General features: G+C 37.1%; 1 protein-coding gene and 1 long non-coding RNA gene across 3 annotated transcripts in view; one reads left to right on the top strand and one right to left on the bottom strand.

The window, feature by feature from the left end:
- Positions 1 to 7047: 7047 nt before the first annotated feature.
- Positions 7048 to 27460, bottom strand: part of LOC131553917 (uncharacterized) — a 34750-nt gene continuing 14337 nt past the window's right edge. Inside the window, exon 4 of the long non-coding RNA XR_009274293.1 lies at positions 7048 to 7138. This is a non-coding gene — a long non-coding RNA (uncharacterized LOC131553917). The remainder of the gene's footprint in view (positions 7139 to 27460) is intronic.
- Positions 7137 to 27460, top strand: part of glra4a (glycine receptor, alpha 4a) — a 41701-nt gene continuing 21377 nt past the window's right edge. For both annotated transcript variants that reach the window (XM_058798902.1, XM_058798903.1), the window contains exon 1: positions 7137 to 7324. In XM_058798902.1, the coding sequence (XP_058654885.1) occupies positions 7257 to 7324 (68 nt within the window). In that variant the 5' untranslated portion in view covers positions 7137 to 7256. The remainder of the gene's footprint in view (positions 7325 to 27460) is intronic.

Here is a 27460-nt window from a genome sequence, read left to right as displayed (position 1 = left end):
GGCAATACAATGGATACTATTAACCAGAACATACTATTACCTCAAACGTAATAGTTACACTATGACATCCTCACAGCCAGAAACTAAAGTTCAATGTAGTAATTACTTAAATACTTTGACACTTTGACAGTGTGGTGCATCCAAGCAAGTCGATGTGGCTCAAACTGTGGAGTATTTTTACAGCAGGGAAGAAAGCGCTTCAAAGCGATTGATGCTTATATTTGCTTAAAAGTAAAGATGCCATGTTATTTTATCCAGAAAATACTTGATAATCTTGTTTTCAATTTATTATTATTTTTTATTAACAATAATAATAGTTAATTTTATGTTACTGTATAATATAATCTTCATGTAGACATGGTTCCAAAAAAAAGGAAAATATAACTAAAATATTCATTAATTCACATAAATATATAAAATTATTATATAAATATGTAATATTGTATGTGTATGTTATATAAATCATTTTAATATTTAGAATAATTCTACCCTGAGCAATATTTGTTTACAAATTTAGTTTGATCTTCAAGAGTAAATGACTGAAATAAATGATAGAAATATAAAGTAAATAATCACAATTATATGACTGACAATACTTCCTAGCCAAAATCTAATATATCATTTAGTAAATGGATATTCTTTTAAAGAAAAATGTCTTTGGATTTTTGGAAGCTGGCTGACAGGAATAAATATTAGCTGTATTGTTATTATTATTATTATTATAGTTGAAGATTATGTATGTATGTTGAGCTGAACAGGAGGCAACAAAGAGATAAACCAGAGCAGAAAGACAAATTGGCTTTTAAAGAGAACAGCACTGGTTGATTTATACTCGTTTTCCAGTGCTGTAAAAATGTACACATGCTGAGAACAAAGCAATTAGACAATTGCTCAAAGTTGCTCACACCTAGTGCTTGAAGTTTTGCCAGCAAGCTGCCAGAGAGCAGGCGTACAGCGAGAGGAATAGTAAACAAGAGCGCAGGGTTATCTTTATACGTAAGCCACACAATGATTTCTTCAAACATTTTCAATCAAATGTGACAATGGACACTGCCGAGCAAGTGGAACGCGGGAGAGAATGTAAAGGGACTAAACAGGGTGACAGGGCCAGAGATCACAGAATTGGCAAGCTAACTTGGCCTAGTTGTACTTGAAAAACGGCATTATCAGGTGTAGAAACACGCTCAAGAGTCTCAAAATGAGCCACAGGAAGATTGAAAAGTGGAACATCTGTGAGCAAAAGACATTTAGTGTCTATAAACTTCTTATCTGTTAGCCATGGAAAAAGTCATTGGTTTTCTCTATGCCACTGTCAAGTGCGGCTCCTGCAAGCTGGGAGATTGTGTCCTGTCATGTGGGAATGTGCACAAATGTGTACACAATTCCAATGAATCATCAAGATGGAAATTCTTTTCATGTAGATATGAAAATACTGTAACACGTGTTTTGAGTGTTGGGAATTCTGCCTTAACTTTCTATAGGTGGGCAGCCTGTTCTCTTTCTGACTTTTGCCACCCTGCAACCCAGAGCGACTCGTTTCATCATTACAATGCGACCTCTGCACGTCATGTTGAGCTTGTCCAGCTATGTTAATGGCAAAGCTCTCAGCATTCATAGGCTCCATCAGAGCCTGACATGCAGGAAATACACAAAGAGGTCAGAGGAAGAAAGGTCAACATACAGAAAAAGAAGAGAACATGTGACTTTGTGACTGTCTAAGTCCATATGTAATGCTATGCACCTTATTTTTAACGTAAAATATGTGCTTCAATTTTTACCTCGCAAAGATTCCAGTATCAGCCTTATTTTAGCTGTACAAATACAGTCTGTTATGCAAATAAGTATATCATCATATTATTTTATTTATTTACAAAATAGCTGTACTGCATTTTTTGTAGTTACCTAAATTATACATGTATATCTCCTTTGGACCAACTTAAAAATAATTGAGTTTCTTACAGTCAAATATATTAGTTTTTCTCAAATTATATTTATGGTTTGGTTCAAACCTTACATTTTGATTTACTTCTAATCAAATAATTTTCTTTTTACGACTTAATTTCTATATAAACAAAAGTATTTTAAACTTGGATTTTCACTTTGAATAAAACTAAAACATTTGATCAATGTTTGATTTATTTAACTTACTATAAATAAAGACAACTTCAAAAAGACTTTAATGTTTATAGGACCTTAATGTCAGGGTTCGGCCCTGACACTCTGTTTGCCTTGTGTGTGTTGTCTTGTGTTAGCACATGGCTTTGTTTTTGTCGGCCATGTGCTTCTCTAGCTCCTCCTCCTTGTTTCATCTTTACCACACCTTCTTGTTAGCCCTTGTTGAGTCCTTATTAGTGTATTGCTTTCACCTGTTCCTCGTGTGTTTTCCTCCCTATTTATAGGGCCCCTTGCCCTATTGTCTTTGCTGGTTCGTTGTCATTCTCACCCCCTCTGTCACTGTCTTTGTTGCTGCCTGTGGATGTGGCGGAGTATGTGTTTCTGTCGCCTTGTCTGGTTGGTCTTGTGTTCTCGTCTTGTTTAGTCCTTTGTGGTTTAATGTTCTTGTCTTGCTCCTTGTTTTGCATTTTTGTTTGTCTTTGCTTTTATTTTAATAATTTCAGTTCTTGTCTTGATCTTGTTTTTTGTATTTGTTTGCTATATTTTAAGTTAGTTGTCTTGGTTAAATGAGTAATGATTTCTTATGTTACCCTCCTTTTTATTAGTTCTTTTGCTTTATTTATCCCTTGCCTGCTTTGGAGTAATTTGTGTGCCTGTGGAGCCTTGTCTTGTCTCTTGTGTTAGAGGTCCTGTCCTGACCTGTTCCTGTGAGTCCTGCCACTGGTTCTCCATGCCTGGCACTTGGTCTGCTTCGGAGTCGGCAGTCAACAAGTATCTGCGCTCTGCTCTATAGTGCCTTGTTTGGTCCTCTCTATCTGCCTGGTCTTGCCGCTCCTTTTGCTGCCATTGTAATCTGCCAGTTGCTGTCCGAGACTGTTCCAGTGGTCCTCCCCAGCTGTCTCTGTTTATTGTGTTTGATGTTACATGTGCACGTCACTACCCTCCTGTATCAGTCTGTTTTGTTAATAAACCTTTGTGATTCATTCTGCTATTGGGTCCTCCTTCCAGATCCCTGACACTTAATCTGCATCATATTTTCTGTTATATTAACAACATTCACAGGAAATAGATTACTTTTACATTGGAAAAATAAGGTGAATTCAACTATTTGGAGGCGGAATTCCCAGCAATCCCAGGTTTTGTCTTCACTGTGGGATTGGTGGATTTGGCTTTCTACAACGGTTGTCATCCTCATTGAATCTCACAGATTCCAATGTAATTAGGTGTCAGCTAAAGGAAAGAAATGTCAGCCTCAGAGTATGAAATATGTGCAGCTTTGAAACATTATTTAAAACACGGAGACGTAAAAACACCACAAAGGCCTGAAGTGACAAATTAAATGTGCTGAGATGGCTTATCCTGCACAAGTGTTTATTAAGATGGACCAGATACCATGTGAAACCCCACTGTTCGAATGGAGGGGTTACTGTCTGATTTTGAGCAACTTAGCAGAATCGGACTGACAAAACAAGAACGCTGGATGATTCCATTGGAAGTCCGCCTACATGCTGGGATCAATAACAGTATGGGTGATTGTAAATATCTATATAATGCTACAACAGCAAATAATACACAATCAATAGCACTGAATTGATAAACAGCACATAAAGACTAGAAAATGATTGTGATTATTCATGTATGCTGATGTTTATATATGAAAGCATGCCTGCCCGTTGTTCTTTATACCCAACACCCTGTGATTGCATTTTATCCATCATGTTAAATGAAAAACACTTTTATATCAGCTATTTTAATCGTTAACATGTTTCATCCATTCAAATTAGGAACTAGGTGTGTACAACAGAATTTTTACCCTCACATTTTAAGTGCTATATAGCATTTCATTCCAAAGCCCAATCTAATACCCTCTTAAGTAACTAAGTTGGTTTGGATGCTTGCCCTTAACTGACTTAATATGGTACTGAAGGAATTAAGTGCTCTCCGTCAACATTAATGTCCATGAAAGCATTCCTCAATCAAGTAGTAGTAACTAATTCAAATAGAGCAAGTCTAATCACAAAGGAAAAGAAGTTCCACAGAAGTATGAAAATGCATGTGTGAGAGCAGATAAAGGCCACAGAGATTGGATTTAAAGAGGAGAGTGGCATCTTTATGCATGAGGGCTTGAGATATGAGCAGGCACATACAGGGGAGATTCATGCTCTCTCAATAGCCTCACAAACCCCTCTGACATCCAAAACTGCATTCAGATTTATATGAACGCTTTTCTTAAAGACCATTTAAGATTTTTGGTTCTCTGATGAGTAGACTTTCTAATTTAATACTAATCATCTGGATCTATATGAGCACTGACTGACTGTGGCATTCTTGCCCTCCGTGGTTTGGTCGATTATTGATCTGAAGGTTTGATGCGTAACAGCAGACAATTAACAATTGAAACTATTTAAAATGCAATGAAACTGCCATTCTGAAATAGTTCAAACAAGGACATACTAATAAAATACAAAGGGTATAAACTGTCTAAATACTGAAAAATGCAAACAGCAAACCTTTTAAAATGAAGCAAGTTGCTGGCTCTTTAGTGTGTCATCGTGGATCAGGAAGAGGGTCATCACAGATACTTGAGACTGTAATTCAATCCGCTCTGGTGAAAAAAGACAATCAAGCTTAATTGTTATGTGCACCATATTCAAATAGGGACATTCTCAAAATGAGAGAGTGATATGCATAGAGAACTAAATGAATGAAGATGTAAAATTTTGATTAGCTGTCTAAATATCTCTTTGCTACATTTAGACTGTCACAGCTTTTGAGATTATTTTATGTTGTAGTTTTAACTCAGTCTGTTCACAGTCTAAAAGGGACTATTCAAGCTTCATACTACGTTTCATTCAAATATTTTAATATATTTAAGGGCTCTTTTAACATGTTGAAATAGTACAATTAATTATTGATAAAATAATAAGCCAAAAACAACAAATTTAATCACTCCTCCAGACTTCTGTAAGACACAATTCTATAAGAAATTTTAATTATATTAAATGGTCATATGTTTATTATGTCTATTAACTTACATAATCTAACCTAATAATGATTGTTCTACTATTAAAACAAATAATTTTTACACATTGCAATAATTAACCCATATAAGATGATAATTCAGAGACATTACATTAATGCATTAATGCAAGTCTAAACCCTACAGATCAGAATAGATTTGTGAATAAAGGTTCAGTGATGCCTGCTGGTGGATTCACTGAGTTCTGCAGCACTACGGTACAGTGAATCAAGAAGGCAACAGGACTCGTGAAGCTGTGAAGGACAACAGAGACAGACAACGGGTACAAACGGGTGACTTAACGACTTGATTTGTGGCCAAGCCATAGCAGCCAATAGGGCAAAGATGTCACAGCAATTGATATTCGACTATATTTGGTTTCCACTTCTATGCCCCTTCATGGTGTTTGGTCCCAGCAGGGTGACGGATGGATCTCCAGCTCCATATGTCAGCAGTCCTATAGGGCTCTTTGTGTCAACCTACAACCATGTGAGCACCATACACAAGGGAAACCAGAAAGTCAACACAGCATAAAGGTGCTACGGCAGTATTGGCACCTGCAGCCTTGACATCCCTTAGCTGAGGGGTACAAACATAGTCCAAACAGTTTTTATTGTAAAAAAAATATAGATAGATAGATACATAGGCAGACAGATAGTCTTGTTATGTACAGCAAAATTTTAGGCTGCATTCACTCTGGGATCTTCTGAGGCAATGAATTTCACGGTCATAACAAAGAACAGAAATGAAGAGGGGTTGCTTGTGTTTTCAAGCTTCACATTTCTGATTCATTCTTTTAACAGGCTCTAATGCATCTTTCATAAGCCAGGCTCTGTACACCAGAAGCACAAAGATAATTGCAGAGGTGAGTGTTTAATCTCACGTGTTTTCCCCTGAAAAGATTAAAAAGAGCGAGACCTTTATCTCCTTAGGATACGGTGGTATCAGCAGTGTCATCCGCTGAGAAGATGAATGACTCCAGCTGAGGTAATTTGATGGTCAGGAGCCACAAGTAATTTTTCATTCAGAATGAAATTTCTCATGTGGTGCCTTTTCATCTCGAGTTTACAAAGGCAAAAACAGCCCCTTTCAAAAAATGTTTTTCTTCAGCACCCTGCTGAATGGAATTTCCATGCTGGTCTGAGATGGTTTATACAGGTTTGGTGCTGGTCTGAACTATTCAGATTTAATTAAAATGTAATTTAATCAAATGTATTTATAATTTCATTAAAAATACTTTTACTTAAAATATCTACATATTTTATTCTTGTTTGTAATGCTAGAGGAACAAACAATACACTGCTTAAATTTTAAATTGTTTTATATATTGAAGTGCTTTAATTAGAGCAGGTGTCATGAATATAATGTACATACTGTAAGCTACTCTCCATTATCCCTTTAAGGTACATGGTATTTACCATTATAAGCCAGCTTAAAATATTAATATGAAAGCTAGCATATGTTATAAGCACATCTCTTGCTCTCATGTTTTTGGATCTCCTTCATTCCTTCAAGTACACACACACACACACACACACACACACACACACATACACACACATCTGTGCACTGAAGCAAAGCCTTAAAGTGGTTAGTCCTCCACATTGAGACAGAGAGAGAGAGAGAGTGAGAAAATAACCAACATAAACAAAGCCAGAAAAAACCTCCATCCTCCCTGATCTCTTAGATCCTCCTCTTTCTGCTCCGTTTCTCAGTGGGCTCACCGCACGCCATCTCCCTGCCTTCAAATGCGCTGCTGGCCCTTTAAATCCTCTCCATTATAATTCCTGGAGCGAGCAGCTGGCCATAAAAAAGAGCGAGAAAGAAAGGGAAAAGCACATAGTCTCTTCAAAACACAAACCCAGACACACAGACATGCTTGCTCTCTCACCTATTCTCCCTGACATCTGAGGGTGGGGGGCCACTGTGGAGGATTTTCCAGCCGGCAGAAGTGAGCAGGGAAGAAGGCAGAAGAAGTTTCTTCACAGACAGGCTCGGATCACTCTGCAAGACAATGCATTCCTGTCGAGTTTTACCTGCTCCTCTTTGGATTTGGTAATTCTGTAAACTTAAACTATAAGTTCTTCAAACGGTCTGAGAGAGAGAGAGACTGAGCAAGAGAATGCTCCCTCAGGTCATAAGGATTTTATACATCTTGTCTTTTTTCTTTTTCCAAGGGGGCTTTATCAGGTAAGACAAGCAGTGGTTTTTCATAGCATGCATGCATTTGTTGTGTGGTTCTTTGCACAGTGTATACTGTGAGAAATGCCATATTGATTTATTTTCTTCTTTTCTTAAGACTAACTGTTGGGAGAGATTTCGGGTCAAACATGCAAAAAATAAATAAATAAATGCATCACTCTACTTGAACTGTAAACTAACTCTCTGTTGTATCTGGAAACTTGAGTTGAAGCTTAAACTATCTTTTCAAAATAAAGTCTTGTGAATTAAAACTTTCTTAACACAGAGAACAGTCAGTCTATGGAAATGTGGTCATTAAAAAAAAATTAAAATGCAATGCTCCTCTCCCAATTCAAGCAAATTCAAAAATCCTATGCAGCATTTTTGAAAGGAAAGATGAAAGCTGCTGAAATAAGTTCTTTGTAAAATAAATAAATACAAATTGTATATATATATATACATATATATATTCATTATGTTTGATCCATTTTGTTTAGCAGAAAAAAATATTTTATGATATTTTTTATAGCCTGGAGTGCATAAGAAACCACATAAACAATATCTAACAGCACAAAACCCATTAGCTCACAGTAAGGGTTTTGACTCTATATTTTATTAATACACAAAAAAGCAAGATTTTGAAGAATTTGAAAGATGAAGAGAATCTCAGTGCTATTTAAATCATATGATAGCTTTTTTTTAAAAAAGAAAAACATCCAACAATTTAAAGAAGCTAAACAGAAACTGTTAAAAAAGGAAAACGATTTTCTACTCTCCCTCTTTCTGTCTGAATTAAAAAAGTGAAAAGTTTTGCAGCGAGTGCACTCCCTGTTTCATGCCCCATTGCATCCAGGTGTGAACAGGCTGGAGTTCAATTTGCATAATCCCAAAGCCTGGGTCTGCCGACGAGCATCTGCTCTGAGAGAGCGAGACACTGATGGGAACTCCATCGAAAATCAGAGCGAGGGATAAAGAGAAGATGGAGTGAAGTCATTCTAGATGAAATTACAGGAAAAGTGCTGGGAGTCATGATGATGTAACGAAAGGTACAACTAGTGAAGGTGTGAGGCAGGAGTGCATGAGACAGCCAGGGACAGGGTGACTGGCAGAGGAACATGTTGTAGATGTTGCGGTATGTCACATGTTACATGTACACACGAGCACAGAAAGGCTTCAGTGTCTCTGAAGGGCCTGTGGTGTGACTTGCAGGCGGGAGATGACATCCCTTAGCGATGGCACTCACTAGCTCAGTGTGTCAACCTGCAGACACTGTGTGGGTGATTCAGAGCGGACAGAACATGGAGGCAGAGATGAGCGCTGTTTGGGCTGAGCTGTCCGACTCTGAGGTGAGGGGGCGAGAATGACTGTGAAAGGAGCCGTGCAGAGACCTGGGTAGAAATCCAGCAGGTGGCTGATTAGCAGGTAGACAGGTCTCGAGCATGGCTGCAGATATCGGCAGGAACTTACAAGACATACTGGGAGGCAGAGTGATTCAGAACAGTCTCAGCATGTCTGTGCAGTCTACAGGTCAGCTGTGTGGTGATTGAGTGAAGATGAATATGAGAACGTCACTATCTGTTTTCACAGACATCTTTCGGTTTCATAATGAAAGTTCTGAACAGAGTATAACCTCAGGGAAAACATAGGAAAAACATTACCTCGAGAAAAGAGATGAGCACAGTTTGAAAGAGCATCTGGCACTGTGTGAAATAAAGACATCTGTCAAGGCACAAACAGTGGGATTTGTAAAGAAATAAAAGATGCTGAGATTGAAAACAAAAGGGGTTTGCGCAGCTCAAACTTTGTGTCTAATTAATAATGAAGCAGTACACAGGTTTCAATGCTGGGCTCGGCACGAATTTCAGGCATAAGTACACCATTTCCACCAATCAGGAGTGTGTGCCAAATCTGACCCCAAAGTCACACCAGCACAGCTCTCAGCAGCAATACTAATGCAGAGGTCAGGGGCCACTGAGCAAAACGCTTGTTATATACTGTATAGATTCACTGCACACGCCTATTGAATACTTGATTCTGATTGGCTGACTGAATCTGAAATATTTCTGAATAATGTCCATCGTCCCCAGCAATACTGTACCTCAAGTGCTCCACAGTCTCTATATGATAAATATTTTCAACTCTAATAAATATTTCACATGTTAACACATGGTGTAGTATAATATAGGTAACACTTTAGTATAGGAACCAATTCTCACTATTAACTACTTGCTTTTTAGAATGCATATTGCTAGCACATTGGCTATTTATTAGTACTTATAAAGCACATATTCTGCATGGCCATATTCTACATCCCTAATACCTAAACTTAACAACTACCTTACTAAGCAATAATTAGGAGTTTGAGGCAAAAGTCATAGTCAACAGTTAATTAATAGCGAGAATTGGACCTTAAAAAGTGTGACCATAATATAATATAATATAATATAATACTGACACAAGTAGTTGTGCTGATAATATATAATGTAATTAATTATAATTAATATATTAGATATAGGTAATACAATTTTTTCTTAGCATATTTACATATTAATAAATATGTATGTATATATATATATATATATATATATATATATATATATATATATATATATATAATTTTTTATAATTTTTTTTTTAATATAAACTACCAAATAGGATAAGTAAGATTTTTCATGTTTTTGAGAGAAGTCTCTTATGCTCACCAAGGCTGCATGTATTTGATCCAAAATGCAGTAAATATCTATATATATATATATATATATATATATATATATATTTACTGCATTTTAAAATATATTAAAATAGAAAGCAGTTTTTAAAATTGTGTATATTTTATATACATATGTGTATTATATATACACACACAATTATGTATATAAAACATACACAATTTTAAAACTGCTTTCTATTTTAATATATTTTAAAATCTCATTTATTCATGTGATAGCAGAGCTGAATTTTCAACAGCCATTACATTCTTTAGTGTCACCCGACCTTTCAGAAATCATTCTAATAAGCTTATTCCTCTAGAAATATTTCTTATTATTATCAATGTTGAAAATAAGTTATGCAGCTTAATATATTAATATAAATTGTGATACATTTTTCAGGATTCTTGATTGATGAATAGAAAGTTTAAAAACAGAATAGTTATTTAAAATAGAAATCTTTTGTAATAATGTAAAACAATCCTTTAATAATAATATTCTATAAAAAAATATATATATATATATATATATATATATATATATATATATATATATACAGTGGGGCAAAAAAGTATTTAGTCAGCCACCAATTGTGCAAGTTCTCCCACTTAAAAAGATGAGAGGCCTGTAATTTTCATCATAGGTATACCTCAACTATGAGAGACAAAATGAGAAAAACAAATCCAGAAAATCACATTGTAGGATTTTTAAAGAATTTATTTGCAAATTATGGTGGAAAATAAGTATTTGGTCAATAACAAAATTTCATCTCAATACTTTGTTATATACCCTTTGTTGGCAATGACAGAGGTCAAACGTTTTCTGTAAGTCTTCACAAGGTTTTCACACACTGTTGCTGGTATTTTGGCCCATTCCTCCATGCAGATCTCCTCTAGAGCAGTAATGTTTTGGGGCTGTCGCTGGGCAACACGGACTTTCAACTTTTCGATGGGGTTGAGATCTGGAGACTGGCTAGGCCACCCAGGACCTTGAAATGCTTCTTACGAAGCCACTCCTTCGTTGCCAGGCGGTGTGTTTGGGATCATTGTCATGCTGAAAGACCCAGCCACGTTTCATCTTCAATGCCCTTGCTGATGGAAGGAGGTTTTCACTCAAAATCTCACGATACATGGCCCCATTCATTCTTTCGTTTACGGATCAGTCGTCCTGGTCCCTTTGCAGAAAAACAGCCCCAAAGCATGATGTTTCCACCCCATGCTTCACAGTAGGTATGGTGTTCTTTGGATGCAACTCAGCATTCTTTGAGTTTTTACCAAAAAGTTCTATTTTGGTTTCATCTGACCATATGACATTCTCCCAATCCTCCTCTGGATCATCCAAATGCTCTCTAGCAAACTTCAGATGGGCCCGGACATGTATTGGCTTAAGCAGGGGGACACGTCTGGCACTGCAGGATTTGAGTCCCTGGCGGCGCAGTGTGTTACTGATGGTAGCCTTTGTTACTTTGGTCCCAGCTCTCTGCAGGTCATTCACTAGGTCCCCCCGTGTAGTTCTGGGATTTTTGCTCACAGTTCTTGTGATTATTTTGACCCCACGGGGTGAGATCTTGCGTGGAGCCCCAGATCGAGGGAGATTATCAGTGGTCTTGTATGTCTTCCATTTTCTAATAATTGCTCCCACAGTTGATTTTTTCACACCAAGCTGCTTACCTATTGCAGATTCAGTCTTCCCAGCCTGGTGCAGGTCTACAATTTTGTTTCTGGTGTCCTTTGACAGCTCTTTGGTCTTGGCCATGGTGGAGTTTGGAGTTGGACTGTTTGAGGTTGTGGACAGGTGTCTTTTATACTGATAACGAGTTCAAACAGATGCCATTAATACAGGTAATGAGTGGAGGACAGAGGAGCCTCTTAAAGAAGTTGTTACAGGTCTGTGAGAGCCAGAAATCTTGCTTGTTTGTAGGTGACCAAATACATATTTCACCGAGGAATTTACCAATTAATTCTTTAAAAATCCTACAATGTGATTTTCTGGATTTTTTTTCCCTCATTTTGTCTCTCATAGTTGAGGTATACCTATGATGAAAATTACAGGCCTCTCTCATCTTTTTAAGTGGGAGAACTTGCACAATTGGTGGCTGACTAAATACTTTTTTGCCCCACTGTATATATATATATATATATATATATATATATATATATATAACCAATTTTAGTTCATTTTAACCACTTTTTGGATTATTTTAAAAATCTGCTAATCAGGATTCAACAAGCAACTCTGATACAACATTGTTATTCACCCATTTTGCTCACAACAAACCAGTGCTTGCACCTTTCCCACAAATATTTGTCTGTCTACCTCAGCAGCTCTACTGTGAAAACAAAGAGAGCATACAATAGTATGCAGAGCGGTAGATGGCGGGGCAGATTTAATCCAGGGTTTGCAACAAAACTGTGGGACAGCAGCACAAGTGGTTCAGTGATGTGAGCATGAACACACAGCTGAGAGGTGACAGACCGCTGTGCAGCAGTGTGAATGATTGTTCCTGGCCAATTTCTCTTACCATTGAGGTGTGAGAAAAGTGCGTGCCCTTCGCTTTTTACAAATTGTAAGGTGTACTGCATGTGAGGCAGAACAGAGGTCTAAAAGGATGAGGGATCTTGTTAAAAGTTAAGCAGTGATAGAGAAACCAGTACATTTGTTCAGAAATGTCCCCAAACATGAACTATTCCCTTACTTTTTTGGTACTCGACTCTTAACCTGGCAAAAATGATTTTGAGCTTGAGCGCATAGCCAGTGGGCTGTGGTGAAATGAATTTCTTTCCACTGCCAGCTCCCATACAGCACCACAGCAAGAGAAGCACAACATGAAGTGTAACTAATGTGGTTGGGCCACAGCGCCTCATTTAAATGAAGGGCCTGTGGGATTCTCCTCCTGCTCGTGGTTTGACAGATTGAAGCCCAGTTGGAAAAGCCCTACTGGAGGTTGCTACATTACTTTCAGCGCAATTAAAAGCACATAAAGGAGTCTTTATGTTGTTACTAATTCAGAGACGGCAAAACAGGTTAGCATCCAATGAATTAGTGGGAGGGGAGATGGAACATTATATAGATCAATGTTTGAAGAAATCTATACTCTATGGAAATCTATATAGTGTGCTGTTCCAAAATGTACTGAAAGGCAACTAATTAGGACCCTGTCTTCTATGGAAGCATCAATACCACCACAGAGCCTCAAACATGGAATGTTCATAGCAGCAAGTCTCTGCTCTGCACAAATAGTGTATGGGAGTACTTTAATGTTAGCCTGTTGCTAAGCTAGCAATACTGTCTCACAAATATTGTAAAATATGATTCATTTTTAATTACACCAAACTATTGTAAGAGCTTTTTTATAACTAAGGTTTTTAGTATGGAGTTAATAAAATGGTGCATAGACCTTAGACCTTCTAGGGCCATAAGAATTTAATGTTCAATGCATCACTTTTAAAGAGAAACAGCTTCAACCATGTTTCAGTTAACAAAATTGAATTTTCTTTGCACTGACTTTAAGGACTTAACTCAAACTTTTTTTCTTTCTTTTAGTTGTGATAGTGTCTCTGTTCACATTACATTCACATTTTAATGTTATTATTCATATTTTTATTTATTAATTTTATATCATTAAGAAATACATCACTATGATGCACTGGTAGCAATGGTACACTACAGTAGCAAAATTACAATAATTATGTCTTCATTTCTAACCTTGCAATAGAACTTTAATAATTTCGGCAGAAAACTGCAGAGAGGCCTTTAGATTTCTGTGATAATAGGTTTACAAAGGCATTTCATTACAAAGCCAAGAAAATGCTGTAATCATGTGTGTACAAAACCGTTGAAAATGATGTGAAAAGGCATAACTATGCACATTAAACTCACAGTACATGGAGAAATGGAGTTTACTACAGCATTACTGTGATCCGAGCAGCTCTAAGATGCTCGCATGTAAATGAACACAATGCAACAGACTATTAATGTATTTAATGAAATCGCAACCTTTAGCAATTTGATAAATGCATTAAGCCATATCATGATTTTGATTAGTTCGATTGATAGATGCTTTGCCAATGAAATGCAGCAAATTTCACGATCTTTTATGTTGTTATGAGAAGTGTAAGTGTAGACTTAATGGGAAACACTGGAATATCATATCTACAAAGAATTTGGTGTCTTAGGTAGCAGCACCTAAACAGCCTTTCATGCCTTCAAATTCTGCCTCTATATTCAGCTAACTACAGGTTTTGGAACAGAGCATTTGTCTTGCCACTGTGCATGCCAGTCACTTTGTCACATCCAATGATAGTACAACAAAAGTTGTTTGGCTGAAGCAGAGGATCTCATAACAGCTGGACAGCTTTGACTCATCTAATCCTGAGGATCTTTCAAAAAGATAAAAGGAAGCAAACAGAGGTCTTGGCAGGAGGTGCTGTTTCTAATGAAAAAATAATACAATTTCATAGCCATTGGGAACGAATGAGCGCAATACCTGCAGATCAGGAAAATGAAGCATGCAAACAACACATCCCCAGACTGTGCTACATGACACAAGGTCATTTACTTTAGGGATGGATAGTAAACACAAGTGACAATACCCACCAGGACACATCAGTCTCTCTGTCTCTCTCTTTATCTTTTGCTCCACTTTCCTGTTCACTAGCCTATGTCACGCATGGCTGGTGAAGCAGTTTTGGGAGGTGGGTGGAGGGAGATGGAAGTTGAATTGGGGATTACAACTGTGCGCGTCAGATAACACAATGTCAGGGAGCGAGGCGGCACTTTTTTCAGCATGAAATGAGAACACAAGCACGCTGGAGCCGTGTAATTCCACTGAACGCTGAATAAATTATTACCCTCTATAAGGGCACCCCTTGACTCTGGCCCACTATTGTAGGAACAAATTAAATTCAATAGTGATAATCACAGCTTTCAGTAAATGCCTGACTAACGCTCTGACCTCCAGATGGGCTCAGAAACTGGGCTGTACCGACCCAGTGTTTGGTTTATTGATATTTCTGGTGTCACGGCAGTTACGAGAGCGCTGATGCTAGCGGCTGGAGATTTGCTCTGCCGGTCAGTTGCCATGACAATTCTGGTTTATTGATCTATTTAGCTTATGGCCTTATCCATTAACCCAGTACGACAGATGATTTTTTTTCCTAATGGAAAAACGGAAGCAGCTGCAGTTTCTCAAGAGCAAAGCAGCAGTGGTCAAGGAGGACACAAACAGCCTAAGGTCATGCCACACGATTCAGAAATATGTTCAGAATCATTAGCATGACTGACTGACTGACTGTCTTGACAAGGGAGGTACAACAGGTCATGAGGATGGAGCCACTGAGTCTGAGTTAATGGTATTTACCGTAAAATACTATTGCTATATTTCTAAGACAAATAGACATAAGGCCATTACAGAGATAGTTATGTCAGTTCTTATGACTGTATGGCATCAGTCTAATAAACAATAAAATGCTTATGGTCCTAATATAGGTAGATGTTTTATTCTGAAAAAATCTAATTTTCTATTTACTTTTGCCAATATTTTCCCCCTTGATTTAAGGGAGTGGAAACGCCACCCAAACTATTATGTATCATGAACATAAATATAGTATGCTATAGGAGTAACCAAAGTTAGAAGTCTCACTTTTGACGCCAGTGAAAATTTCATGGGTTGATTTGCACTATAAAAAAATAAAAATAAATAAAAATCACTGACATTTTTACCATCATTACGCAGGAAAAACAAATACAGTTTACTGAACACATGTTGACCCCCTATAGTGTGGTAAGTTGTCACAATGTAACTTGTCATCATATTAATAATCATCCTATTATGGGCTTTTCAGTACAATTTAAGTCAAATTATGAAACACACACAAACAAATAATAATTAATCAGCAAAAAATGTCAAATTAAAGTAAAATGACTGTGAAAATTAATTAAATAAATATATAAATAAATAAAAGCTTAATTTATTCACATATAAAACGTTTAACTTCAGTTGTTTACCTAACAGGAAAAGTAAAAAGTTATGATATTGGATTTTTATTTTGGAAGATAAAATTAATAATTCTATAGCTGCAATTTTAAAAAATATATTTTTTAGAGGCTTATGAAGTAAAATGGGTGCTTAAAACCAGTATACAAAGCCACTGCTAGACAATCAAGCATTTGTGTAATTTTACTTTATCTTATTTACTAGCCCTTTTGACAACATCTCTATGTGACAAGTAGTCCTAGTAATCTCGCCTGTTTGGAGTTTTATTTAACCAGCTAAGACAAAATAAAATTATTAAGAAATATATTACATATTGTATACAACCTGTATAAGCTCCCTTCTGTTTGCCAGGGGATAGAGCTAGAGCCAAAAGATGGAATTAGACATGCATGACCATGCCGACTTTCTCTTTATCTCTGTCTGCACAACCAGCTGCATGCCCATGCCTCATCCATTACCCAAGCGCTCCACTATCAGCTCATCGGGTCTTCCCACATCGCTTCCCTGTTTTCCCTTTCTTCTCTGTCTTTTTTTCACCCTCATCTTGATGTCCAAGAAGAAGGTTTCTGGCCACCAATCTTCCTGGCCCAAGCCAGACTACATTAGGCACTGTTTGCACTGACTAATGGCACCAGTGGAGTATTCCTGGAGGTCAGAGAGAATATTTGCATCCATTTCTGTCTGTGTGACTGTTGTGTTGTCAGTGTACCTTCCTGATTGGAGACTACATTCCCTGCTTGGACACAGCATGGAAGAACACAGAGCTATTAGCAGTTAAATCAGTGCAGAGCCATTCGAGGCATGCAGCATGGTGGCTTCATCTGAAAGTCTGTTTCTCAAACACCCCAGAAAGGATTTTACGTTCAAACGTTTTAGGGCACTTCACACTAGAGCTTTTGGTGTGATCTGAGGCCATTTGTTACAGTTGTTTGGCTGGTGTGAAAGATTTTTGAAAGAGAATCTTTTGTGTTGGCTAATAGTTGATTAAAAACACAAATCAAATTATTAATATACACTAAGGAAAGAATTTAAAGTTGCAATGAAATGGAAGTAGCACAAGATCCAAATGTAACAGATTACCTTAAAAAAAGAAATAACTTTGTTTTATCCATCGTTTGTTGATTTGGATTTTGAATTGTGAGGACTGCGATTTTCATCACATGCCATCTGTAAAGAATACAATAAATACATAAGAAAATAAAAAATACTAAATCAAATCTTTTCAATGTAGTCAATCAAAAGCCAGTAAATCACAAATCAAACTGATTCACTGTCAACCCAATGATTAACACTGCATTACAGTGGCAAACAGCTGACATTAGTGCTTGTGATGCTGACATGCCATGGTCTAAACCTAAAAGTGCAATGTTAAAAAGACGCAACAAGTGTGAAAACAGCCTTATAACAAGAGGAGATTAGTTACTTCCTGGTTTTACCCGCTTCAGTGCATTTCACAAGAAAACGACACTTCATAAGGAATGGAACAATCACAGAAATACGAATCATCTTTGAGGTAAATGAACAAGAAGTGAAGGAATTTTACTCTCTATAGTTGTTTTTAGTAAGAAGCAGTGCTGTCCTGCACATAGTCTCTTAGACTTATACAGATGAGCTTCTGGGAGTGAGGCCAAACTTAGTCTAGACTCTGGATCCCTTTACCCCCTTAAGCAAAGTATGGACTTCATCCACTAAGTGCCTCTAGGATGCTTGTGTATGACATACCACCCACACTGAGCGCTTCAGGGGAGAGCAACTGTACCTCTCTCTGTTTTTAAAGATTAATCACAGCTCTTCCTGCATGAACCGGCTCCAAAATCTACTCGTTTGCAGTGGGTCAACAGTGCCTGAAAAAATCATTTGTTACTCTGCCGGTGTTCACAGTAGTGAGGTGCATTGGAGAGTGCTCCAATTAAAGTGGTTATTTCAGGTGTGCTTGAGCAGACTATCTAAAGTCCCATGTGCCTCACTCCATAAACGTGAGAGGAACATCCTGACCTTATTACGCTAGCATGAGAACCCTGACGGCTCATCCAGACCATATGTAATCATTTATCACAGTACCTGCGTTTAAAATCGCATACAGATGAAAAAAATTTAAATGTGCAGCATCCATGCAGTGCATTGTATGCAAATTGTTTCTACGCCTGAGATATTCAGACGACACTGCATTTGTCAAAGTTTTAAACTTCCTCGGCAGATTTCAGAAACTGATAAACATGCAAGCATTCTGACACTATCAGGAACACACTACTGTGGAAGTATCAACTGAATAAGCGGTCACATGAAATTAATACTATATAGAAAATGCTATTTTGCAGTCATTCTTTCACAGAATAAGGCTGGGTAATACTGATTGTTAGTAATCAGTAGCAAGAGTTCTGTACCAATACTATCAAAGGCACAGATATTTTTATAGATAAAATTATTTTTTAAAACCATTTAACAAGTCTAAATTGTAAATTATCAGACTGTTTATATATACAGTATATATATATGTATATATATATATATATATATATATATACAGTACACACACACACATATATATAACAATAGAAGAACTTGATAAATCTTTGAGAACTTTTAATGTACTGTAAATAAACTTTAAATAGCAGGTGTACCACAAACACATTATAATAAATGTCACATTTAGCTTAGCTTAGCATAATTTAGTGTGAAATAACAGCAAATTATGTTTCACTGTGTGTCATTACCTCTGGTAAGCACTGCTCTTCAATTGAATGAGGACTGCAATGTGTCTGTGACCGCTTAAATTTTCCAATGTTTCTGTGCGTTCACATGAGCTAAAAGAGAATTTATAATAATGTTTTAACAGCAAAAATACTCTTTAAATATTTAAACTACATTACAATACAGTATCAAAAGCACTGATAATTTAAAAATGGCAATGTATATGTTCAGAAAGAAAAACAAAAATTATTTTTGAAACATATGCTGAGAAGCCACAGTGCACCACAGGACCTCAAAGAGTTCCTTTCCCAGAATCCCAGGAAGACTGGGAAGGTACACGCAAACACAAGCCATTGTGGTCCTCAGTCTCTTTCATGCAAAGCAGAAGCACACACCGACATTGAGAGCTGGAACAGCTGGAGGCTCTAAAACACAGCGAGTGACCTCTCTGCACACTTTTCTGCCCAAATCGGCACCAGTCCCATAGTACAGGCTTCACAGACAGGTGGAGCGTTGTTGAACTCATGTGAAGGTAGAATGAGTCAGGACCACCTGAGGGAGAGTTAGTGAAAACAGGGAGGAGAGCTGTGAACTACCCAGCACAACTGCAAGAGCGCCACAGCCCCTAAGGCGAGCAGACAGGAGGGCCTCATTACCTGAGCAAGCTAGACAGGGTAGCAGATAAATGTGTGAAACAACAAGAAGCAGATCTCAGAGTGGATCGACTCATTTAAGTCCGTGGAAATAATCCAGAACCTGATGAGAACTGACACGTCCATCCATATTCATACAGCACAAACATTTAATGGACCACATTTATCATCCTGTGGTAGCATGCTGCAGGTCCTAATTAGACATTTACTGTACATACGTACTCGTGTGAGATGTGTTGTTGGGTATAAGTAGGAAATAGCGTTGTCTGTCACAGAGAAGGGAAGCAGAGAGTGACAGAGAGTGCAGCTCAACTTCACTCATTAAACTCTTCCGTTTCCTGGCCTTCATTTCTCTGTCACACCTGAATTCCAGCCCAATTTCTCTGAACTCTCATTTCATTAACCTGAATGGACACACAGAGAAAAATCACGGCAGCGCTCCTCTGCCAGGAGGCTAATCTTTCTTCTCTGTGGTGACGTCTTTGCATTGGAGACAGTGGAGCAGAGAGTTTCCATTTAGGTTTCAGAAAAATGATGCATTTCAGTTAAAATCATCATTCCATTTTTTCTCTTATACAGTACAAAGCACACAGATTTTGTGTAAAACATACTTTTTTAGAATTAAAACTTACACTGTCAGGATATTTTAAAATAGTCAGTACTATTCAGAATTAATTAATACAAATATTACAGTTTTTTTACAATCGCTATGACAATTTTTCCAATACTTCTAACAATTTTCCTAAACTCTTAACACGGTTAGCACAACATCCGTCTGTGTAGGCTATACAATTAACACATTTCTTGTTGCTTTGACACAAAATGCATACAGGTAACACAAATTTAAAATGCTTGAACTTCTTTCACACACAAGCTCAATCAAGACCAAAACAATGTAATTTTACAGCCAAATTTTCAAATGCTTTCACACTGTATATCAGAACAGATAACATCATGTTCTAAAACTAACTTATAGGCTAAAGTCAAAGTGAACAGCTGTTCATATTGTGAATTGAAACACAAATATGTCCCTTGTATTTTATTCCATTGCTAATGAGAAACAGGTGATTGAAGCTATGCAAATATAGAAATTACAGCTGATTCCCATCTAGGAAACACACTTAGGTGTTGAGGTTCTTTCAGTCGCATGACCATATATACAGTAAAAGAAGACCTCTTTGGGCCGATCTTGTGTGGAAAAGTGCACTCCTGCTTAATTGTGATAGTTTGAGCCCGGTCTCATGAAAGTGCGTATAAATAGTATGCCAAATAAAAATGAAAACTCATGGTATTGATACAGAAAAATGGACTTTGGCATATATATGATACAAACGTGTTTGGCGTGCATATAAAACGCAGGTTTTCACGTGCATATAATACGCATCTACCCCACAACCCTAATCCTACCCATCAATACCATGAGTTTTCATTTTTATTTGGCGTACTATTTATGCACTTTCATGAGATCGGGTTGGATATTTTAGAAGATCTGCACCAAAGATTGGTGCCAGAGAAAGGGGACAGGTGGGAGACCACTTGCCAATATATGTGATCACATGGAACAATGTGGCATTCCACCATTTCCAGTGCAGTCAGAGCCTGGTCTGACACCCATTCGAGAATGATGTCTCCTTTCCTTGCCCCTTACTCCCCTTTCCTCAACCCCATTGAGAAGTTTTTCTGAGCCTGGAGATGGAAGGTTTTTGACCATCATTCACAGGGTCAAATGTCCCTCCAGGATGCAATGGATGCTGAATGCCAAGACATCACAGCTGAACAATACCAGGAAGGATAAGGCATACCAAAAGATTCTTCCCAAGAAGCCTTGCCAGAGAAGATATCAGGTGTGATATGGATGAGAACATGTGGCCAAATGCAGAAGGCCGGGCAGATTAGATTACATTTATTTATAATTCTTCTGTGGCTTTTTCTGTTTGTATATTTTGTACTTTCACATAATAAATGACAGAATATTGCATATCTTTTGTTTTCATGCATTCTTGTTTTCTTTCTTGTTTTTCTAATGTCCTGTTGCAAATAAAGCCTTTACTGCAGCAATTCTGTCTCAGTCTCTTTTTCTCCCATAAACCGTTCATTCTATAAAGCTACTCTGAGATGGGTCATTCAAATTTTGTATTGAATTTCTGCAGCAATAAGACAAAATACATGCATTTACTAAACCCAAAAAGAAAAACAAACTGTAGTGTAAAACACAATCTATGATCAATGCAATATACTGTATTACTGTAAGGTCAGACCTGACACCTAAAATAATAGTTTCTGTAATTCCATTTGATGTTAGTATTTTTATGATATTGTCCTATGATCAACTAAATGTTCCTGTTGGAAGAGAACATGTGTTAGTGTTTTGGAATAATAATTTGATTTTGAGACATGTTTGCAGTGTTTAGGTAGATGTAGTGTATTGTGTTAGTATATTATTGTATTTTGAAAATTCGTGTTAGAGTTTAGTTTGCAGTGTGTGATTTTGAACATGAAATTAACTGTTTTGTCAATTGTGTGTTGTAGGTGCGTTAAGAGTTTAGGAAAATTGTTAGAAGTATTGGAAAAAATGTCATAGCGATTATAAAAAACTGTAATACTGTTTAGCATGGATGCATTAAATTGCTCAAAAGTGACAACGACTTTTACACTGTTACGAGAGATTTCTCTTTCAATGCTGTTCTTTTGAACTTTCTATTTCCCGAAAAAATTTAAATAATTGAAAACAACTATCACAGTTTCTACAAAATATTAAGCAGCACAAGTCTTTTCCAACACTGATAATAATGAGAAATGTTTTTTGAGCAAATCAGCATATTAGAACGATTTCTAAAGGATCACATGACACTGAAGACAGGATTAATGACAGGAATTAATTACATTTTAAAACATATTAAAATAAACATTTATTTTAAATTGTAATATTTCTCAGTATGCCTATTTTTGATTACATAAGTACAGCCATGGTAAGCATAAGAGACTTTTCAAAAGCATTAAAAAAATCTTACTGACCCCAAAATTTTGAACAGTGTAGAAGGGAAAAACTTACTTGATTTTGTTTAAGGTTATGAAAAAACATCCAAGATTGCAGACAAGGTGAGAAAATCATAAAATCACCTAAATCGCTTAATACTGAAAAGTATTAATATATGATAAAAGGCATTATGCAGCAAGACTGCTAACCAAGTTTTGAAACAGAGTTAACATATGCTGGTCTTTACAGAAGGGTTTGATTTTTTTCAAACTAGAACATCAGTTACCACAAAAATGTGTAATGATCACACTGAAAAAGGAAAGGTCTAAAACACTGAATGGCAGATTGACGATCCTGAAATGTCATCCATGGTCCCTGATGAGAGAGACGGGCCTGTAGGACCCTCTTGGGAGGGTGAATCTGATAGGCTTCACTGCTTATTGCCCTGACAGCACAGATCACGTCACAAAAAGACCCATCACAGCTCTCTGTCAGAGCACTGGCACCATCAGACAAGTAATCAGAGAAGTTGGAGCGCTGTCTCGCAGACTGACAACAGACATTCCCGACTGACCCAAGGTCTATCTCTGTAAGGGAATAAGATGAGGGCTAAGAGGACAATAGTAGATATTGGGGAACTTTCTTTTACATTTAACTTTTTTAATGGTGCTGTATCTAAATGGTAATTTATTCATATCTTTGTTTGTTTGATTGTCTACAAATTAAGTGGGAAAAGCAGGTGGGCTCATTTGTTGTACATTTTTGTGGGATGATGTACGAATTAGCTATGCTACGGTTTGATTACAATTAATGTAAATAACAGCCTTGGTGAATAAACAATCAGATGAGTGGTTTTCACAAAAATTACTTGCACAACAAAGCCTATTCTATTAATTGACACTATGGGGCTTTATGTAACCAAGCAACACTGATGACTTTTTTTGCACTACATACTGTACTGCCAATTACGTCTAATTTTTTCAAAAGACAGTTGCTGGGAGATGAATTGTGCATTCAGTTTCACATTCAAATATTTATGCAAATCATTCAATTAATTCCTTTTGTGATCAAAAAGAGAATAATAAAGGTTATAACAGATAAATACAATTTATGGATTGGAAAAAATGCTTACAGTATCATGTTTCCCTGCAAGTCAGTATAAACTTCAAAAACAGCTCTTGTGTCTTAATTATGGCACACCAGAGCAGTAAGCTGATAGCTTGGCAGCTAAACCACAGTTTAAATAAATCGTGAATCTGGGGAGAGCGGTGGCTAGGGGCAAAGAGGAAGATCAGATTAAAAAATGAGACCATCACGGCATTAAATGCATTTCTCAAGGTTTTCAGCAACAGAGAATAAATTTAGCATTGAAAAATGATCTAATCTAATGGGTCTTATGAGATGTCAGAGACAGCCTCCCCCAAGGTTAAAGACTACATTATGAATTAAAATGTGTAATCTGTGGGCTATGAGGAATTTCAGCTGAGCTTGACTTTTAATAAAGTTATGAGCTGAGTTTTATACTTGCAATATACATTTCCACTGAGTTGCTTTTGCACCACATCATAGATCTAGTTTAGAACAATGAGTTTTCTACAGGCACTAATAACGATGCAGGATTTGTAAACAGTGAGGAATAAACCTTCTTGGGAAAGAGCTGTGAAGCATCGCTAATGATTTTAGAGCGTTCAAGCTCACTCTAAAACCAGATTGATGAAAAAACTTCTGCAGGTAAAAAAAAAAAAAAAAAATGCCAGCGATATTCTCTAGATTCACCATTACTACAGCCACCATATTTAGTGGTCTGATTTCTGCATGGTCCGTCTATTCTACCTTTTACTGCTTCTGGTACCACAAAAATGTGTAATGATCACACTGAAAAGGAAAGGTCTAAAACACTGAATGGCAGATTGACGATCCTGAAATGTCATCCATGGTCCCTGATGAGAGACGGGCCTGTAGGACCCTCTTGGGAGGGTGAATCTGATAGGCTTCACTGCTTATTGCCCTGACAGCACAGATCACGTCACAAAAAGACCCATCACAGCTCTCTGTCAGAGCACTGGCACCATCAGACAAGTAATCAGAGAAGTTGGAGCGCTGTCTCGCAGACTGACAACAGACATTCCCGACTGACCCAAGGTCTATCTCTGTAAGGGAATAAGATGAGGGCTAAGAGGACAATAGTAGATATTGGGGAACTTTCTTTTACATTTAACTTTTTTAATGGTGCTGTATCTAAATGGTAATTTATTCATATCTTTGTTTGTTTGATTGTCTACAAATTAAGTGGGAAAAGCAGGTGGGCTCATTTGTTGTACATTTTTGTGGGATGATGTACGAATTAGCTATGCTACGGTTTGATTACAATTAATGTAAATAACAGCCTTGGTGAATAAACAATCAGATGAGTGGTTTTCACAAAAATTACTTGCACAACAAAGCCTATTCTATTAATTGACACTATGGGGCTTTATGTAACCAAGCAACACTGATGACTTTTTTTGCACTACATACTGTACTGCCAATTACGTCTAATTTTTTCAAAAGACAGTTGCTGGGAGATGAATTGTGCATTCAGTTTCACATTCAAATATTTATGCAAATCATTCAATTAATTCCTTTTGTGATCAAAAAGAGAATAATAAAGGTTATAACAGATAAATACAATTTATGGATTGGAAAAAATGCTTACAGTATCATGTTTCCCTGCAAGTCAGTATAAACTTCAAAAACAGCTCTTGTGTCTTAATTATGGCACACCAGAGCAGTAAGCTGATAGCTTGGCAGCTAAACCACAGTTTAAATAAATCGTGAATCTGGGGAGAGCGGTGGCTAGGGGCAAAGAGGAAGATCAGATTAAAAAATGAGACCATCACGGCATTAAATGCATTTCTCAAGGTTTTCAGCAACAGAGAATAAATTTAGCATTGAAAAATGATCTAATCTAATGGGTCTTATGAGATGTCAGAGACAGCCTCCCCCAAGGTTAAAGACTACATTATGAATTAAAATGTGTAATCTGTGGGCTATGAGGAATTTCAGCTGAGCTTGACTTTTAATAAAGTTATGAGCTGAGTTTTATACTTGCAATATACATTTCCACTGAGTTGCTTTTGCACCACATCATAGATCTAGTTTAGAACAATGAGTTTTCTACAGGCACTAATAACGATGCAGGATTTGTAAACAGTGAGGAATAAACCTTCTTGGGAAAGAGCTGTGAAGCATCGCTAATGATTTTAGAGCGTTCAAGCTCACTCTAAAACCAGATTGATGAAAAAACTTCTGCAGGTAAAAAAAAAAAAAAAAAAATGCCAGCGATATTCTCTAGATTCACCATTACTACAGCCACCATATTTAGTGGTCTGATTTCTGCATGGTCCGTCTATTCTACCTTTTACTGCTTCTGGTAATTCCTACGTGAATGTCAGCCTAGAAAAAAAAATCAAACTGAAGGCTTGCAAGGTATTCCTGTGGTGAGATTATCGCTGACAAATGTAGTTTATTCTAGAGGTTTTTTCACTTCCATGTTCACAAAGGGCAGCTTTGACCTGTAATGTGTGAGTCGTGTCAGATTCCAAACATGTTTTTCTACAGAGGCATCTGTCCAGTCACTGCTTAAGGGCAGTGGGTGATTTGAGTCCACATACTACCACTATATCCCCCTGTGTCTCCATGGACACGGAAACATTACCACAGAAGGGACATAGATCACATCAGTCAAGACAAATGCACCTCGGAAAATTGCAGAAGGAAAACCAAATCCTATTCCTCCTATGATGCTGTTGATAAAATGTAAAGCATGGACAGAAAAAAGTACAGAAAACAAACCAAATGGAAAAGCCAGACTGAAACTAACATTTTTTTTTAATGACACAGATTTGAGTAAACAAGCAATAAACTGACAATGGAGTAGATTCTATTCTGATTCAGATATGCACAACAACATTTAACTCAAATGATCATATCTAAACCTCCACAAGAAATAAAATAAATGAAGATCCAAAGGGTAAAATATGCTTTAGTGCAAGCATTCAAGGAAATGATCAGAGATGTATTTTGATGACAGGTTGTTAGACCTGTAAAAACTCCATCTCATATTATGCTAATAGCCCTAAAAATCTGGACAACCATTCATGAGTGTCTAATGACTATCATTTCCCATGCCTTTGGTAAAAAGTGGCCACTTTGAAAATTAATATGCTGTCTGATCACTGGCTCCCTAATGAAAAGCAATTATCAGCATATGTTTGCAAGTCATGTGCAAAGTGTAGTGTGGGACTAATAGAAAACAGGGTGGTAATTGTGATTATCATGCTCTACAAGATGAACTCCCATAATGGTTTGTACCAGTTTGGCTGGTGAACCAGCATAGCAAAGCAAAACCTGAAGAAACTCTGATGAAGCTTGTTGCTAATTAAAACCAGCATCTAATACCCAACATCTTTCCAGGTTTACAGCAGTGTTACTTTTGTTAAAGTTCCTCTGTTTCCATGACAAACCTGTTTAAAAATACTCAGGTGAAAGTCATCATGTCCCCAGAATTCTTAAAGGGATTGTTCACCCAAAAATACAAATTCTCTCTGCATTTACTCACCCTTATATCATATTTTTAGGATTCTGGGGCCATGATGAGTCATACGGAGAAAGGATAACCTCAAAGTGTCCAATGGGCTCTATAATAGACAGCCCTATGAAAGGGCTTTAACCCCTAATTCACTCAACCTCAAGTCATTCCAAATCTGATTTTGTTCTGTGGGAAACAAAATAATATATTTTGAAATGTGAAAATCAGCCTTTAAATGTTATTCTCGATTCACATAGGCTCTGACAAAGTCTGTATTTTTAGCATTTATCTCTGAATGAATATTATCTGTACATCTGTAATTGTAGTTTCAAAGCCCATGAGAGAAACCAGGACTTGCTGAGGGTCACATGCGGCACTGTACTTACTGTGAAGAACATAAGGACTCAAATCATGTGTATCAGCAGAGTCAGACCTCTTATGAAGCTTCTCATTCCAGCATGTTGCCCAAGGCCTGTCTGATAATATTGCAGCTGACTGGGCTGAAATCTATACAGATTTACTTTCCTTTGGAAGAGTTGGCAGATTGTAGC

Source organism: Onychostoma macrolepis, chromosome 14 (assembly GCF_012432095.1).
Source record: "Onychostoma macrolepis isolate SWU-2019 chromosome 14, ASM1243209v1, whole genome shotgun sequence".
NCBI classification, from domain to species: domain Eukaryota; kingdom Metazoa; phylum Chordata; class Actinopteri; order Cypriniformes; family Cyprinidae; genus Onychostoma; species Onychostoma macrolepis.
The sequence above is the reverse complement of the archived record's forward strand: the minus strand, read 5'-3'. Positions and strand labels throughout refer to the sequence as shown.